Source organism: Erythrolamprus reginae, chromosome 5, assembly GCF_031021105.1.
Source record: "Erythrolamprus reginae isolate rEryReg1 chromosome 5, rEryReg1.hap1, whole genome shotgun sequence".
Classification (NCBI taxonomy): Eukaryota; Metazoa; Chordata; class Lepidosauria; order Squamata; family Dipsadidae; genus Erythrolamprus; species Erythrolamprus reginae.
The window spans coordinates 48,761,875-48,774,904 of NC_091954.1; the positions used below are offsets into that span (position 1 = coordinate 48,761,875).

Genomic DNA, 13,030 nt, shown 5'->3' on the forward strand with positions numbered 1-13,030 from the left:
CTGGGCACGTTTAATTTATACATGGTATGCTTGTGTGTGTGTCTGTTAGTATCTGGGCTTTTTTAAATCTTTAAATATTTTAATTAATTGGATTATTTATGATTTGTTTCACTTGTTGTGAGCCGCCCCGAGTCTTCGAAGAGGGCGGCATACAAATCCAAATAATAAATAAATAAATAATAAATAAATAAATAAACTGGACCAGAGCCAACCACAACACTGTATATACTAAGAATTTGAACAGATAGCAAGTAAAGTTCATTGGAATTTACAGGAATCATATAAGTAATACATATTAATAATTATACTATTGTTTTTCAGAATGGGCAATGTTATAGAGTGTAGAAAATAATAAACAGTAATCCACAGAAATTAAAAACTTGAGAAAAGGGAATGAAAGCTACTAAATCTAGTTTACAAATATACTTTTTGAAATCGTTATGTATTTGCAAATCATCCTTTTTCTGTATTCATACATCACTTTATACATTTAATTTCATTATTTATTTGTATAAATGTTCTTTAAAGTGTAAACATACTTGAAGTATACCCAAATGTTTGGACTTATAAAATATAAATGTAACAATATCAAAAGAAAGTAGACTCAATATTTCAGAATGTTTTCTATGTAAAAGGAAATGGGATATATGGCTCATTCACATCAATATACAATACATCATAGATACCAAAGTCTTTATGTTATATTGTGTATATTTTTAAATATATTTCTGCTCTTAGCCTTCTTCTTTTTTTTTTTGCTGAACCTGTTGCTTTCTACACATTGAATTTTAGTAATAGTTCTATTCAGTTTTTGTGATAGAAATTGATGATAACAAGCACATGGATAATGGCAATATGGCAATAAAGGGAAATATGATTTATAGGAAATTCTGTTTATGTCTCTAAAGTTAAGGATAAACATCTATAGATTTTGTCATTTCTAGGAGAGGCAAGTGCTTCAACAATGTGGGACAACAATGCTTGGATTTTCTTTTATGACAACAGTACAGAGGGAGAACCTCCATTCTTAATACCAGATTTTATTCATGCCTTCCAGCCAAATGCAAAGCTTATTATTATGCTTAGAGATCCTGTTGAAAGGTGAGCATTCAATATTTCCAATATTTTCTGTTTTTACATTTTTTGCAATTAATATTACAATTAATATTGATCATTATTTAAGATGAAAGAGTTTCAAGTTTGCATAGTCAGAGAGATGCAGTTTTCAAGTATATGTCAGGTCTCCTGATTTGGTAAGAGAAATATAATGATTTAAGTGTTCCCAGGTAAACTGTGCATATGAGGGAGTGAATATCTATGTTCATTTGTGTGTGGTGATGGCCAATTAATCTACCAGGCCTCTGCATTATTTTTCTTGATATATTGATTTATTTACAGAAATTGTGACTTATCATTAGCATTTTGACCTTCACTGTATATGTGAAGTTTTCCATCTCATCTAATATTACACAATATTCAAGCTTTGTTCATATAAATATATATAGTACTTATTTATTTATTCATTCATTCATTCATTCATTCATTCGATTTTTATGCTGCACTTCTCCTTAGACTCAGGGCAGCTTACAACTTGTTAGCAATAGCAATTTTTAACAGAGCCAGCATATGGACCCCACAATCCAGGTCCTCATTTTACCCACCTCAGAAGGATGGAAGGCTGAGTCAACCTTGAGCCGGTGATGAGATTTGAACCACTGACCTACAGATCTATAGTCAGCTTCAGTGACTTGCAATACAGCACTCTAGCTCCTGCGCCACCCCGGCTCTTATAGTAGTAGTAGTTTAGTAATAACCGATGCAATGATCCTATTGACATTTTGCCCATTTGTGTGCATTACATTAAAATACATGTTAAAAAGTGATCAAAATTCATGCTGTATTTGTAGAAGCCATCTGACTTTTTCAAACTCTTCTATAAAAATGTCCCTGCCCTTAAAAAAGATGGTATTAGCTATTGCTTTGTACTAATATTACTTGCATTAGGCATCTGTTTTACTTTTTCTAGATCTCTTTTAAAGTTGGAAGTAGCATATTTGATATACAGTGGTCCCCCGATTATCGCGAGGGTTCCGTTCCAGGACCCCTCGCAATGATCGGTTTTTCGCGAAGTAGCGGTGCGGAAGTAAAAACACCATCTGCGCATGTGCAGATGGTGTTTTTACTTCCGCCGCAGCAGCGAGGAGCCAAAGATTGGGGTTTCCCCGCCGCCCACGCAAACTCCTCGCTGCTGCCGCGCCCGTCGCTTGTCCGCCCGCTGCTTGTCCGCCGCCTGCCTGCCGGCGCGCCCGCCCTTCACCCGCCCACGCCGTTCGCTCGCGCCGCTTCCCAGCTGAGTCCTGAAGCGAACTTCCGCATTTGGCTTCAGGACTCAGCTGGGAAGCGGCGCTGGGGTTTCCCTGCCGCCCACGCAAACTCCTCGCTGATGCCCGCCGCTCGCCCTCCCGCCAGCAAGAGGGGGAAGACCCAGGGAAGCCGCCCAGCAGCTGATCTGCCCGGCGCCATCTACGCATGCGTGGCCATAGAAAAAAGGGCGCGCATGCGCAGATGGTGTTTTTACTTCTGGGTTGAAAAATCGCCATATAGCCTTTCGCAATGATCGGGATCGCGAAACGCGGGGGATCACTGTAATTCTTTATTTACCATCATTCTGGCTACAAACTGTCTTTCCAGTGGTAAATCATAAAATGTAAACTTCCTGGTATTCTAAATTACCACATTGGAGCACATGAATAAAGAAGCAACTTGTTCAACTCTTGTATGGCTTACCTCTTTGCTATAATACATGAAAAAGTGCTATTAGAAATAACAAATAGTTCAGAATATTACTGTGTTTTTCCGAAAATAAGACCCTCATATTTTTTTGAACCCTGAAATAAGTGCTTGGCCTTACTGCCATGTACTCAAAAACCTGATTGGGCTTATTATCAGGGGATGTCTTACTTTGGGGGAAACTAGTAAGAATATTAAACTTAAACTTTTAACATGCAATGATTGCATGTTTAAAGTTTATAGTCAGTGCTTTAAAATTAATTATTTTAAATAATAACATTTGTGCAAATGTTTTTTTAATGACCCCTGGGTAGATAAATAGTCTGCACATATATCTCTTAGTGGAATAGTTTGAATCTAACATATTGTATAGGAAAAAGAAATGTTATACTAATCTAATATGGGATGTTAAGCAGTAATGGGTTGCTCCTGGTTTGTCCTGGTTCTTAGAACCGGTAGTGCCAGTTGCGGGACGCTCCACCCATTCACCTATGTGCGCAAACCAGTAGTAAAGGGTTTTAGAATTCACTACTGATGTTAAGCATGAATCATCCTTACCCATACTAATTGATATAAGTTTTTAAGTCAGCATATGATCTAGGACAACTGAATGAATGAAAACAAATTTGAAAATAAGGTGATATGATTGGAATTTGTGCAATTTCAGGCAGAATTAGATTATTCACTTCCTCACGCCATATTAATACCCTTATGGGCCCAGGGATATGTGTGAAAATTAAAGTAGTCAAAGATGGTGTGCTGTTTAATGAGTTTGCTCATTAAATATAGCTTTTAAAATTCTTTCCAAAATTGTCTAGCTATGAAGAATCAAAGAAAGTTATAAATGAAGGTAATATTAAATGGATCATCACTAAGTCAATTGATTTGGTGGTACAGAAGGCGGAGCTCCAAGAAAACTGCATAGTTTCTTTGTACACAAAGCAATGTAGAATCAAGAACTAAGCACTTGCAGTATTATATAGATCAGGGGTCCCCAGCCCTCTGGGCTGCAGTCTTCTACTGGGACATGGCCTATTCGGAATTGGACCGCATGAGTGGGCGGCTGAACATGTGCAACTCAGCCTACATAAGTGGCAGGCTGCAAGGGACGCACGCAGGTGTGCACCGCCTGCTAATTATTTATTTTATTTATTTATTTTGTCCAATACACGATGAGGGTTTTAGTGGGTGTATATATATATATACACACACACATAGAAAAATACATGATAAAGGTTATAGAGGAGATACTCATAGTAAAATATATCGAAGAAATAATAGAAAAGAAGATATAGTAATACAGTAGTCCCTCGCTATACCGCGCTTCACCTACTGCTGCTTCACTTCATCGCGGGTTTTCAAGAAATATTAATGAGAAAAATCATTTGCGGATATTCGCTAGTTCGCGGGTTTCTGAGGAAGTCGATCGGCAGATTTAAACAGCCCGCGGAACTCGATTGGCAGGTTTTTCAAAAAATATATATCTAAAATTGTAAATACTGTATTTAAATACTGTATCTAAAATAAATACTGTGTGGGAAGGGTTTATAAACACTTAAAACAATGAAAACTTACCAAACAATTACAATATAAATACTTAAATAAGTACTATCAGTCGATAAATTCCCCATCGCGGATTTCACCTATCGCGGCCGGGTCTGGAACGTAACACCAGCGATAGGTGAGGACTTACTGTAGAAAATATCAATGAAAGAATAGAAGAAGAGATATAGGAATAGAAAAAAGGTATAGGGGATATAGGAGAGCAATAGGACAGGGGACGAAAGGCACTCTAGTGCACTTGTACTCGCCCCTTATTGACCTCTTAGGAATCTGGATAGGTCAACCGTAGATAATTTGCTTGTGCAAATTGAGCTGCATGTGCACCAGCCCGTAGCTCACATGGCCCAATTCTTCTCTCCCCACACAACCGGGCTGCCAAGTCACAAAGGTTGGCAATCACTGATATATATCTTTAGAAAAGAATGATACATTAAAAGATTGAATCGAACAGCTAAAATTATTACACAGCAGCAATATAATGATTAACTCTCAAAGACTATTTTATTCATCTGCCATGAAAAAACTGGAGTAGGAATACATTTGGAATAACTATTATGGTAATAATGATTTGATTTGATTGTTTTGAAAATAAATTCCACTATTGTTGGGCGAATTGCAGTAGCTTGACTGTTTGTCTTAGTTTTGTCTAAAATGAGGATTACCTGATACTCTCAAACAGTAAATAAATCAGAAAGAAACTCTCTCCTTAGGAAATATGAGCCAAACAAAATTCTACTGCAAAAAACAAAATTTATGGTATAAATAATATCATTTGTTTCTTTCCTGGACAGTAGCTTTTGATTTATTATTTCTATTAACTAGATGGCATAGTTTATAATTGCAGTTCAATTGTTTATGTATTTTTTCCATTCATAGATTATATTCTGATTATCTCTACTTTGCAAGTGCTAATAAATCAGTAGAAGACTTCCATGAAAAAGTGGCTGAGTCATTACAACTCTTTGAGAATTGTTTGACAGATTTCTCTTTGAGAGCCTGTGTGTACAACAACACCCTTAATAATGCCATGCCAGTATGTATATTTCATTTCAGATTTTATATACTACTCTGAAGCCAAGTATTAGAATATATAAGAACCAACTACTTTATAAAATCCAATAACTGAAATTGCATATGATTGTTCTTAAATAAAAATAACTGCACATGGAAAGCTAGGCTAGAGATCTTTTCACCAACATCTGGTTGTTGAGAATAGTTTCTATGGATACACATTTTGCAAGAACAAAATGTTGATTTAATTTGAGCATTATTAATTTATTTTCCTTTTTAAAATCCTCTCAAGAAGTTGGACATTTAAAAATGACAATAATTAGAGTGAGAGATTCTTGGGAACTCATCTAAGATAGAAATAAATTCATTTGTTCTATGTCAGTTTGTGCTGTAAATAATTTTAACCTTGTTTTTGTATAGCTCAATTAATTAAACAAATATTTTTTGGGAAAATTATATAACATGATTTCACTACCTGATCCTTTCCCACATCCATCTGCTAGGTTATCATCTGCTAATCACTTCCTAATCAACCATTTCATTTCCCCTTGCATCTCCCACTCAGAATCTTCCTACTATGTGAATATAATTGTATCTGGAATAATTTACTACAGCTCTTTCCCTCCCTCTCCCCGCCCCTTTCTCTCAGGTAAGACTTCAGGTTGGTCTGTATGTTGTTTTCCTCCTTGACTGGCTGGCGGTTTTCAATAAAGATCAAATATTAGTTCTTCGATTGGAAGATCATGCATCCAATGTAAAATTAACTATGCACATAGTGTTCCAGTTTCTTGATTTAGGTACGAATTTTAATTAAGCATATCCATCATTGATTTATTGTGATTGTCTTCTATTTTCTAAGGCTTCCTTTCCTCTGTGCTATCTGTCTTCCGCACAGCTATAGAGTTAAGCACCAAATACAATTGTTTTGGGAAGGTATTAAAAGCTGCCATATTTCTGCAGCTCAAAACTTTAAATATAATATTTTAATTAGTTCATTTGCTATGTACTACTCTATTCAATTCATGCGTTCTGACTGTTATTTTGAACTGAGCAGTGTTGTCAGTTTTACTGTAACTTACTCTTTAAATTTCCTTGAATTTTATATGGAGACTAATTTTTATTTCAATATGAACCACTTCCAAGAACTTTCAGATACCGTATTTTCCGGCGTATAAGACGACTGGGCGTATAAGACGACCCCCTAACTTTTCCAGTTAAAATATAGAATTTGAGATATACTCGCCGTATAAGACTACCCCTCTTCTGTACATCATAGACCTGACTGAGTCTAGGTCTATGATGTACTTGCATTGAGAAAAAAATCATTTCTGAACATGATAACACAATATTTTAATTACTAATGATGAAGATCTTATTGTTAAAATTATGAATGAATTATTTAGAGAGAGAGAGCCAAGTGGGAGCACTCTTCTGTCTATCTCTCCATATGTCTCTGTCTATCTGTCTTGTCTGCCTCTCATATTTCTCCTCACCACAATTAAGTTTATTATTATAACTCATCATAATTTGTCAACACAAAAAGGTGAACCTGGCTATTTTTCTTTCTCCTACCATCTATTCTGCAGGTATCTTTCAGTCTAACATGCAGCATGCTGACACCTATGTGAGAATCTATTATGGAATGAGAATCTGTATGTGATATCATGATATGGCAATCCAAACAGCCCATCCATTTTTTCCTCTTTCCGCACTTTCTGTCTTTATCCTCTTGCAATGTCACTTAAACAGATTTTAACTTGTCGGGTTTAATTAGTGACCCTGCCAATTTTCAGTACTGTGCAGTGTGCTATGATACAGAGCAGGGTGAATAATATGACCTCAGCTTTTAAAGTTATTTTAAAATGTTGCCTAAGAAATATGGAAAGATGATTCTTTTTGGAGGAAAAGTACATTTTCAATGGTTAAACATAAGAACAAATACAAACAGGCAGAAATAAATGCATCCAGTTTAACATTCAATTTTGCAACCACTAATAATGTTGGTCAAGTAGGTACAAAAATACCTGGGGAAATGATCAAAGTCTGGGAAATGGCTCCCTTGTCAGTTAAAAGGAGTGCTGATTTACCACCTGCTAGAGCAGTGATTTTCAACCTTTTTTGAGCCGCAGCACATTTTTTACATTTACAAAATCCTGGGGCACACCACCAACCAAAATTACACAAATCTAATAAATAAATAAATAAATACATACATACACACACACACACACACACACACACACACACATAAATAACCCCCTCATATATACAATCCCATGTAACATCCCCTTATAAATACAGTCAATCATCAATCATCCCTCCTCAAATTTATACCACTGTCTCATTTCTGGGTTATTCTCCTGTCTTTCCCCCTTTTCTCTCTCATGTTTCTCATTTCTCTCTCTTCCTCCCTTTTTCCCTCATTCCTTCTCCTTCTCACTTCTCCTCTTTTTCCATCCCTGTCTCTCTCTCCCCCTTACGTGTGTGTGTGTGTGTGTGTGTGTGTGTATACACACTCGAACCATTTCCAAAACCAGTTGAGGGCTGGGTTTTTTTTTCTCTTTTATTCTTTTCAAACACAGGTGTGGGCTGGGGGGGGGGTTTCTTATTATTTGGGTGCTTTTTACCATATGCTTCAAGAATCACCTCTCTCCCTCTCTCTTGTTCTCTCTCTCTCTTGTTCTCTCTTATTTTCTTTCTGAGGCTCCTCCCACAACGGTGGCTACAGTGGCGCTGGTGATCCGGCTGCTAGCCGCTCCGAGCGCTGTGGGAACGCCCACCCCTCTCACAGTCCGGTCCCGGGATGACAGTAAAGGGGCTGCTTCCCATCCTCCTTCTCAGAAGGTTTCCTTCTGAGCAAGCTGGCAGGAGGATGGGAAGCAGCCCCTTTACTGTCAGCCCGGGACCGGAATGTGAGAGGGGTGGGCGTTCCCACACCGCTCGGAGCGGCTAGCGGCCGCATCGCCAGTGCCGTTGCAGCCACTGCTAATGTAAAGGGGCTGCTTCCCGGCGGCAGGAACTGCGGGGGGTAGCCGGCGTACGCTCCGGCTAACAAGCTCTTGCTGCAGCTATCCGCCGCTTCTTTCTTCTCCGCCTCGCCTCCGCTATTCCCGCCGCCGCCTTTGCTCTCCCCGCCGGGCAAGAGGCAAAGGCGGCGGCGGGAGTAGCGGAGGCAAGGCGGAGAACAAAGAAGCGGCGGATAGCTGTGGCAAGGGCTCGTTACGCCGGCTACCCCCCGCAGTTCCTGCCGCCGGGAGTGGCGCTCCACCCCAGCAAAGCCGGCGGCGGGAGTGGCGTCGTCCAGCAATAGCAGCGCTTCGATGAAGCCGGCGAGGGAGCTCCGGAATCGGTTGGTGCTCGCCCGACGCCTTGTTTTTTTATTTCCCCCTTTGGTTTCTCTTCAGAGGCGGGAGTTCGGGAGGCAAGGGAGCGCTCGAGGAGACAGCGTCTTGCGGCATCGCCTCCCGTTGGGTTTATGACGAAGGGACGCTCAGCAACTTCTTTTTCCTTTCGGCGCCATAGCCACCCGCAGTCCCCGGAGCCCGCGGGTTGAGGCAAAGGGCTGCGTTTCCCTTCCCTCCCTCCCTCCTGCCCCCGTCCTGAATGGAAGCCCCGCTCGGCCAAGCAGCCCGGGATCTCCGCCGCTTGCAAACCGGGCGGGCGGAGCGGACCCGCGCTCACTTTTGGCTCCGGGGACTGCGGATGGCTATGGCGCCGAAAGGAAAAAGAAGTTGCTGAGCGATGCCGCAAGACGCTGTCTCCTTGAGCGCTCCCTTGCCTCCCGAACTCCCGCCTGTGAAGAGAAACCAAAGGGGGAAATAAAAAAACAAGGCGTCGGGTGAGCGCCAACCGATTCCGGAGCTCCCTCGCCGGCTTCATCAACGCGCTGCTGTTGCTGCTGTCGCTGCCGCCTGAGGCGGCGGCACTCGAATCTGGCGTGGTGGAAAATCTTTGCCTGCCTCCAGATTTTCCACCACGCCAGATTCGAGTGCCGCCGCCTCAGGCGGCAGCGACAGCAGCAACAGCAGCGCTTTTTCCTTTCCCCGGAGCCGAAAGTGAGCGCGGGTCCGCTCCCCCCCCTCAATCCCGCTCCCGGCCTCCTCCCGCCCGCGGCTGTGGAATGGGCGCAGTATCCGGCCTATAAGACGACCCCCCACTTTGGAAAAGATTTTCAGGGGTTAAAAAGTCGTCTTATACGCCGGAAAATACGGTATATTTTTCTTTGAAAGAAAAAAATTGTAGATAGATTTAAGAGAACTGTGTTGTTTGTCCATTGCTTTTGAAGAGGATCTTGACATCTTGGAGGGGATGTCAATGTCAACTCCTCTTAAAAGAACTACATATAAAACAGCAGCAATGTCTAAATAGAAATGGTCTTCTGTGAATCAACCATTTGTGGATGGGAGCAAAATGAGTTTTTCTTATAAAAATTCACTTTGAGCCATGATGGTGCAGTATTGCAGGCTAATTCTGCTGACTACCAGCTTATTGCCAGAAGTTGAGCCTTCCATCCTTCTGAGGTTGATAAAATGAGGACCCAGATTGTTGGGGCAATATGCTGACTCTGTAAACCTCTTAGAGAGGGCTATAAAACACTGTGTAGCAGTATTAAGTCTAACTCTTTGAGGACAGAATGCACGAATAATCTTCCTGAGCCACTGAATTGTAATGTATAATGTTACAGATAGAAAGGAACATGTTAACTTGCCAAGCACAAAAAATCAGATCCACATGTAAAGGTCCAGTTAAACTGATTTATTGCTGATCATGCCTCTGCACAGGAATCTTCTCAATTAATGGTTAATGTCTGCTTGGGGTTAGATAAAGGTTAATATAGTCTAAAGGGATTTCACTTATGACTATGTAGGGGTTCTAAGCTGATCTCTGTTTTAACTCCACCCTCAAGTTCATTCCTTCTCTTACATAATTGTATTTAAGTAATTTTAATTACATTTAACTTGGCTCATTTCTTTACCCTCACCTCAACCCTCTTTAGAATGTAGCCTTTGCTGTATCATATATGCTTACTTATATTTAACATCAACTTTTTAAAAAAACATAATTTATAAAGAAAAGATGTGGGTATTACATCAAACAATACAAAAAAGCAAATGTCATTTACTGTTTCTTATTAAGCCACCACATATAACATTCAAAAGCCTACCTGTTCATTGAATGTTGTATAACTTGCCAAATACTTAGGAAAATGAATAAGCAAAATTAAACATGATTATATAAATATTTCTTTTTATCATAGGTGGTCTAAGTGAAAAACAAGAAGCTCTAATTACTAAAAGTCCTGCTTCAAACACTAGAAGACCTGAAGATCGGAATCTAGGTCCTATGTTGCCTGTCACAAAAGAAATTCTGTGTGATTTCTATCAGCCTTTCAACAAAAAACTTGCTGAAGTTCTTTCTGATGAAGCTTTTTTATGGAAAAAGTCCTGATTTGATCATTTCAGAGCCACCACTTCAGTGCTTGGAGAGAAAAAGATATATTTTTTAAAAGATTGTTTTTTTCAGATGTAAATAATTGCCATTGTGAAGTCAGTAAATCTGCATTTTCATGTCTCTTTCACTTGCTATTCTTTTCCAAAGCTCTTCAAGTGTGTTAGGGCTATGTTCCCCAGAACTTGAATCAGTGTGGGAACTCCGTATTAAGGAATGCTGGAATGTGAACTGGATTTCCAAAGAAGAATATAATGATTTTTGCCAATTTTTTCTCAACAAAACAACAGTGTACAAATATGTTTGGTTGAAGCAATCTTAAGTCTTCTGGTTTTAAAATAACTGTATTATAATACAGAAATTAGCACTAGATACCTAAAATGCACATTTGTTTTCACTTTTAAGTATATCTTGCAATATTTGGAAACTGTTTAAAATGGCTTTTTAATCATTAAAAGTTAATTAATTTTAACCTAGTGGTTTGATTTTTACTTTGACACATGATATTTACTTTAAATGAGGATGACTCCAAAATTAAAGAAGAATTAGACAACAATAAAAATAGTAACAACTACATGGCCTTCATTACAATGTTCCCATCTAGGACTATCATATCGTAGGTAAAATATTAGGAATACATTTTTTCCCCTTCAAATAAATACAGTATTCATCAATTGGCAGCCTGTGTAACCACACTAAGCCCATTCAAATTACCAGAAGTAGTTAACATGAAATATAATGTAGCAATTTGTTTAATGGAACATTTTCTTTAAGTGGACTCCATACACAATTATATTGCTATTAGCAGCAGAAGTCATTTTCTGAAGAATGTCTACTTTCAATTATTAAATCAAATAGTTTTGATGTGACTTTATACAAAGTTAAACCCAGAATATTGCCAGAACAGATCAATTTAAAGTAAAATAGAATAAAAATATGTGAGTGTTTGTGTGTGGGAAGTGATAAAATGATGTCTTTCAGTTGCTTTAGTTAAGTGTTATTTAAGCTTGTATTCAACATGGTACAAATCCAAAGTCTATGGAAAAGAGTGGGAGTTTACTTTGAAAAGTCTTCAATTTTGTCTCTGAGGAAATAGCTAAAATAATTAATGTAATGAAAGTAATAAAAATAGAAAAAAGGGGAAAAAAATAACTGTCTTGTAATTTTAAAAGGTAGCTCTTCAGTATGTCTTTATATTGATTTTAGGGTATCATCTGTCATTAGAATGTAGAAGAAGCCCGCAATATTTTTCTAATGTTGTGAAGAATCACATTATTTTAAAATGTGCTTTATTACCTTTTTATTTTTTCTTACTCCAGTAGAATATAAATAGAAGAAATGAAATTAGGCCTGTGTCCATCATTTTATTCAATAGCAGAGTTATTCTCCAAGACCTGAACTGAATGGAACCAAATCTGATGTGACAGGAAAAACTTTAAACAAAAATCAGGATTGAAAATGGAGTCTCAGCTGGCTTTTATCCAAGATAACATTGTTTGTGTGGCAGTTATTTATTTATTCAGTTTATACAAAGCATATAGTATAATTTTGATCTTCACACAACCACTTAATCAAGGGAGAATAGTACACAAATTATCTTCTTCAAGGTGTATTTTACTCAGCTAAACATGATTTTCTTCTAGTATCCTATGTTCTATTCTACGTATAACCCTTTTTAGTTATATTTTCCACTTTCAAGTCCAGTAGTTCAAATATATATATAACAGTATAGATAGCTTGGGGTGAATATCATGGGAGCTGATTAGAACTTTTCTCTATTATAAACAATTCTGGGATGTAAAGAGTTCCTTGTTTGATTCACAACACAGAGAAATCAGCTGAAAGCAGCTGATCTGGGCCTTGTAAGGTTACTTAAATGAGACATGAAAATCTTGACAGATTGCTAGTCTGAGAAAATCTAGGGGGTGGGGGGAAATATCTGAAAAAAGGCATAAACTTAAAGGACAATGTGAACCATGGAATTACTCAGAATAGAGAGGGGAACAATATTCCCCTTTGTATCTGTCTCACCCGTTGTAAGTTCATTTCACTTTTTTCAATTGCTATTTTTTTCCAGTCTGTTTGACCATACCCTTGGTATTTGTAGCCTGTCTCTTTGTAGGTCTTGGAAGCTCTGGCTGATGATTACACTATTTGATTTATAGTTCAGCTCTGTATTTTAATTTTAGCTTGAACTTTGATTTGAAGAAGACTGTGC

General features: G+C 38.4%; 1 protein-coding gene across 3 annotated transcripts in view; it reads left to right on the forward strand.

Annotated features, from left to right (window-relative positions):
• CHST15 (carbohydrate sulfotransferase 15) overlaps positions 1–11,284 on the forward strand; it is an 81,850-nt gene extending 70,566 nt beyond the window's left edge. For 2 of the 3 annotated variants that reach the window (XM_070753993.1, XM_070753994.1), the window contains exons 5-8: positions 945–1,101; positions 5,230–5,386; positions 6,014–6,161; positions 10,622–11,284. In XM_070753993.1, the coding sequence (XP_070610094.1) occupies positions 945–1,101; positions 5,230–5,386; positions 6,014–6,161; positions 10,622–10,812 (653 nt within the window). In that variant the 3' untranslated portion in view covers positions 10,813–11,284. The remainder of the gene's footprint in view (positions 1–944; positions 1,102–5,229; positions 5,387–6,013; positions 6,162–10,621) is intronic. The other variant, XM_070753992.1, reaches the window with a different exon arrangement.
• Positions 11,285–13,030: the final 1,746 nt, after the last annotated feature.